At 49.0% G+C, this 5,000-nt stretch overlaps 1 protein-coding gene across 1 annotated transcript in view; it reads right to left on the bottom strand.

Annotated features, from left to right (window-relative positions):
- The window catches only part of LOC137804795 (aminopeptidase N-like), a 16,847-nt gene that overhangs the window by 2,144 nt on the left and 9,703 nt on the right, over positions 1-5,000 (bottom strand). Inside the window, exons 9-16 of the mRNA XM_068604181.1 lie at positions 4,335-4,400; positions 4,055-4,203; positions 2,945-3,024; positions 2,601-2,734; positions 1,222-1,277; positions 975-1,122; positions 694-782; positions 1-109 (exon numbers count right to left, since the gene is read on the bottom strand). The exon at positions 1-109 is cut by the window's left edge and continues 2 nt beyond it. Of these exons, the coding sequence (XP_068460282.1) occupies positions 1-109; positions 694-782; positions 975-1,122; positions 1,222-1,277; positions 2,601-2,734; positions 2,945-3,024; positions 4,055-4,203; positions 4,335-4,400 (831 nt within the window). The remainder of the gene's footprint in view (positions 110-693; positions 783-974; positions 1,123-1,221; positions 1,278-2,600; positions 2,735-2,944; positions 3,025-4,054; positions 4,204-4,334; positions 4,401-5,000) is intronic.

Raw genomic sequence — 5,000 nt, 5'->3', positions numbered from 1 at the left:
GTTCGTGCCGTTCATGTCCATCCAGTTGGAAAACATCTTTGTAGCCATCGCTATGCATTCTGGGAGTCCATTGGAACACGCCACTTGTATGGCGAGGATCTGGTTGTGCCTTGGAGGGAAGCAACATTTCATTTTGTATCATAAGAGTGCAAGTCATACATTATGGCGCTTTGAAAAGCGTTTGTGTTGTTTAACTTCTCCATGAAGAGAAAGAAACGAGCATCTTCTGCGTCTCCTGGAGAGCAGCCGTCATGGAGGAGTATTTCAAATGAAACGCCCACTCAGCAGCAATTACCAAAGGAAGATAATTCATGAGGCTATGAGTCATGTGACCGTTAGCGCCTGCGTCATCGTCTGCTACGCTAACTCCGGAAACTGACGGCAGCTTGTTCTGATTTCTTCTGAAGCGGGTTCACGCGTCGCGCTCAGAGGCGTCTGGTGACGGTGAAGAGAAACACAGCTGAGATGTTGTCTCCTGTGTGAAACGTTACCAAAGTGCTGCGGAGTCAATTAAAACAATCAGATGAGTCTTTTCCCTCTGAAACAACCCCGACTTCTTGAGAAGTGGCTCCACACGAGCACGCTGCTGACTGCTGTGACGAGCGTGTGCACAACAACAACAACACACTTTGAGTTTGCAGAAGTGCAAAAGGCAGACAGGTGTGAAGCCGGACAGGACGGAGGTTTCCTTACTGCGAGGAGTGGTCCTCCGGGACGCGCTGGTTGTCCGTGTCGTTCCTGAAGAAGTCGTACAGGCCGCTCACCTGCTCCCTGAGGTACGCCTGCAGGAAGAGAAGCGTTACAGCAGCGATGTGAGCGCCGTGTTCGTGACGAGGGCGAGCAGCAACACCTGCAGCAAACTATCACATCCAGTCTGCTGAAGCGGCCCCTCCCTCCAGCAGGCGCGACTCAGTTAGCATCGTAGCATCGCCGCACGTCAACACACACGTTTAAAGGAGGCGCCGTGCACATGCCTGCATGGGTCCGTACACCTCGGAGCGGTCGAACATCAGGACGAAGTACTCCAGGTTCCTGACCGCCGACTCCCAGGGAAGATACTCTCTCTCGCTGCGCAGGAAGCGCGTCGTATTCAGAGCCAGCGTCACTTCCAGGAGCTCCGCCCTGAGGAGCAAGAGCGGTGTGGTCAACGAGCCGCCGGCATCACCTCACGGCACTCATGTTCCAACAACGAACACAACCTGATGCAGTGAATGTCGTTACCGTGCTAAGTTAAACGCGTCATCGATGAGCTGCCCTCTGTTCACCAGAGGGATCCGCTGGAAGACAAGAGCAGCAACAGTTGAGTCAGGTTACAAAGACAGCCACACCTGAACTCTGCCTACCTGGCTCAGCAGCAGACAGGACAACACCACTCGGAGAAGGGAGGGGGAGTTACATAAGCCAAATGAGAACCAAATGAGAACCAAATGAGAACCAAATGAGAACCAAATAGGAACCAAATGAGAACCAAATAGGAACCAAATGAGAACCAAATGAGAACCAAATAAGAACCAAATAGGAACCAAATAGGAACCAAATAAGAACCAAATGAGAACCAAATGAGAACCAAATAGGAACCAAATGAGAACCAAATAGGAACCAAATAGGAACCAAATAGGAACCAAATGAGAACCAAATAGGAACCAAATAAGAACCAAATGAGAACCAAATAGGAACCAAATAAGAACCAAATAGGAACCAAATAGGAACCAAATAGGAACCAAATAAGAACCAAATGAGAACCAAATGAGAACCAAATAGGAACCAAATGAGAACCAAATAGGAACCAAATAGGAACCAAATAGGAACCAAATGAGAACCAAATAGGAACCAAATAAGAACCAAATGAGAACCAAATAGGAACCAAATAAGAATCAAATAGGAACCAAATAGGAACCAAATAAGAACCAAATGAGAACCAAATAGGAACCAAATAAGAACCAAATGAGAACCAAATAGGAACCAAATAAGAACCAAATGAGAACCAAATAGGAACCAAATAAGAACCAAATAGGAACCAAATAGGAACCAAATAAGAACCAAATGAGAACCAAATAGGAACCAAATAAGCGTTCAGTCTAGAATCACAAGCAATTCAACGTTTTCATTTCTCTTAAACGCATTCAGGAGATTTGCAAACAAACTATTTGTTGATGGACATTCATGGTCCCCAGCAGATGCATCCTAATGACTTGTTTTGGCTCAAACGACTGGCGGCTTGGACCCTCCTGTTCCCTACAGAGAACTTGAGTAAAGCTGTATGAACAGAAGTACTTTTGACCGGCTGGTTGCACTAGAAGGAAAGTCAGGGGATCTATCCTCTGGGAACCATCAATGTCTCCACAACATTTCCCAGCGATGCGTTAACCAGTTGGCAGCGGTCTAGAACCACCAGCTCAATGACGTCACCGTCCCTGTGGACCTCGGTGGTATTTCCAGTGAACAGATGTTGGAGGTTCAGCACGGCGTCGTGTCAGAAGCTTCACTGAGATTCAAGTTGCTCAACAACAAATTAATGAGCCAAGGTTTCATTTAATCTGCCATCCAGAGGGCAAAGTCCAGTGAGCGGAGGCTCGGGCTGCGATGTGTGTGTTGCTCACTTGTGGGTCGGTCTCCAGCTGAGTCAGGAGGCGTTCCCAGTTCTCCGGGTTGTAATTGACTCTGTAGTATCCAGTACAGTTGACGTTTGCCAGGATCCAGTCTCCAGCGTCCGAGAGGAACTGGTCTTTCTTCACTGAAAACAGAAGCAAACATCATATGGATGGACGTGTTTTCTGATCACTCACAATGCTTTGACACACTGATCAGCACTAACTTTCATTAGCTTCATGCATTAGTCGTCTTGTGTCTATGTTCATCGGACGCAGGTCCAGCGTCCTGCGTCCGTGTGCTTCAGAGAAGATGTAAATGAAAACAGAGCGGGTGGAAAGGTGCCTTCACTTACCCGTATCACTGGTTTCCAACCAGACCAGAGAAGGTTCCAGTGTATTCGACATGACTCTGATTGGGACGTACCACCAAAGACTAAAGAAGCAGAGAACAACAGCAACGAGGTCTTATGAGCATTCAGCTTTTAAACATTGAGCAACGAAGAGTCCAAATGACAACCTGAAAGGAGGCAAACAGGTGACAGTTGACCTCCAAATGGAGCATGTAATGCAATCACCTGTAGGATAAGAGCAGATATCTCTTTCATTATCACCATCCTCAGAGAGAGTCAGACGTGGTGAAGGGATGAAGTCACTGCAGGATTTGGGCGCTCACACCCAACAAGCTGAACTCACGTGAAAACTGAACGAGTCGTTATTTTGGAACCGGTGTTTAAATAACAAGTTTCCTGACGCGCTGCATTTGCTCGTTCAGCCAATGGGACCAATCGGTTAGAAACACAACTCTTGAATACTTCAATGAGAGACAACACCATCAGATTGTCTGCTAACGGACGTTGAGGCTAAACTTCATCCTCATGGTGACACAAACTAGTTTGATGGGAGTAACAATGTGAAGACATTGCATTGTTATAGTATTGTTAAACCAGCATCAGGTTCAACATGTAAGCGACAGCTTTCAGTGAAACAGTCATAGATTAGCTCAGCTTCATATAAAAAAGAAAAGTATCGGGCCGAGTAGTCGCCCCTGAGGAACTCCAGAAGTGAGCGAGTGCCGTGTTGGTGACGCTTCATGCAACTGCTGCAAAACTGGAGGACAACATCTAACCGGCCACGTGGCCGCTGTGTGTTGTGTCCTGTCTGCCTCTTGCACTCTTCCCAGAAGCCACTGCTGCTCTGAGCCGTGGACCCGACTCTCCAGACATTGGCTGAATTCGTAGGAGAAAAGGTTTTACATTCAAATGTACCACCAGTAACGGTACTGTTGTCTGTTATCCAGCTGTTCAACCATCTGGTTCATGAAGGGCATCAGGGACAAAATGCCCTGATGCCCTACAGCCAACGCTTTCCCTTAATAAATGCACCACCGAGGCAATTCTTTCCTTCCATTGAGTAGCGTCCCATCTTATCCAGCGGTACACTGGAGCAACGCCGCGGGGCCCTACCTGGATTCAGAGGAGTCATTGAACAGGAAGTGCTTCTGGTAGACTTCTCCATTGCTGGTGTTGATGGTGATCACAGGGAAGCCAATCTGTTGGGTCCAGGTGTTCATCACCTTGGCAACGTCGGTGTGGCCGCCGTCGTCGTCCTCGGCCTGCACACACGACGCAAAACATATTTTACGACATAAATCCCATAAACTGATCACTGATTAACGGGCATCGTCACACAAGACATGCTTACAGTTAGCATAGAAAATGTGGCTCGTAAAAATCAAACAAATACCTTCTGAATGTTCTGCCAGAGGTCGTTCTGGTCCGTGTTCTTGTAGCTGAAGTCAGAGAGGTACGTCTGCAACAGGAAGCAGAGCGATGCAGAGGGAGGTTATGGCGAGCAGCTTCATCCCACCTGCTTAATCCCGACTCTGCGTTCAGATTATTGATGAAAAGGTCCAACGCGCTGCCGGCAGCAGATCCCAGAGCATCTCATGTTGAAACAAACGTCTGGCAGAAAACATGTTTTCTTTCTTTTTCTGGCCAAAGGAACTCAAACATCTGCAAACAGCAGAGCGGAGATCCAGAGGCCCCGAACCGGATCTCCTCCGCCCCCCCAGCTGCTCCTGGATCTCCAGTCCATGGAGGTCAGGAACAGAACCGCTGATGGAGGGCCGACACCCACCGGGACAAGTCTGACTTAATACCAGGATGTGAACACAGCTGCTCCTGCAGCACCCTGTGCTCCTGCAGCACCCTGTGCTCCTGCAGCACCCTGCAGCACCCCGTGCTCCTGCAGCACCCTGCAGCACCCTGTGCTCCTGCAGCACCCCGTGCTCCTGCAGCACCCTGTGCTCCTGCAGCACCCTGCAGCACCCCGTGCTCCTGCAGCACCCCGTGCTCCTGCAGCACCCCGTGCTCCTGCAGCACCCTGTACTCCTGCAGCACCCCGTGCTCC

Source organism: Clinocottus analis, unplaced genomic scaffold (assembly GCF_023055335.1).
Source record: "Clinocottus analis isolate CAN_PGR_092001 unplaced genomic scaffold, fCliAna1.0.p SCAF_64, whole genome shotgun sequence".
NCBI lineage: Eukaryota > Metazoa > Chordata > Actinopteri > Perciformes > Cottidae > Clinocottus > Clinocottus analis.
This window is presented reverse-complemented; position numbering and strand designations above follow the sequence as displayed.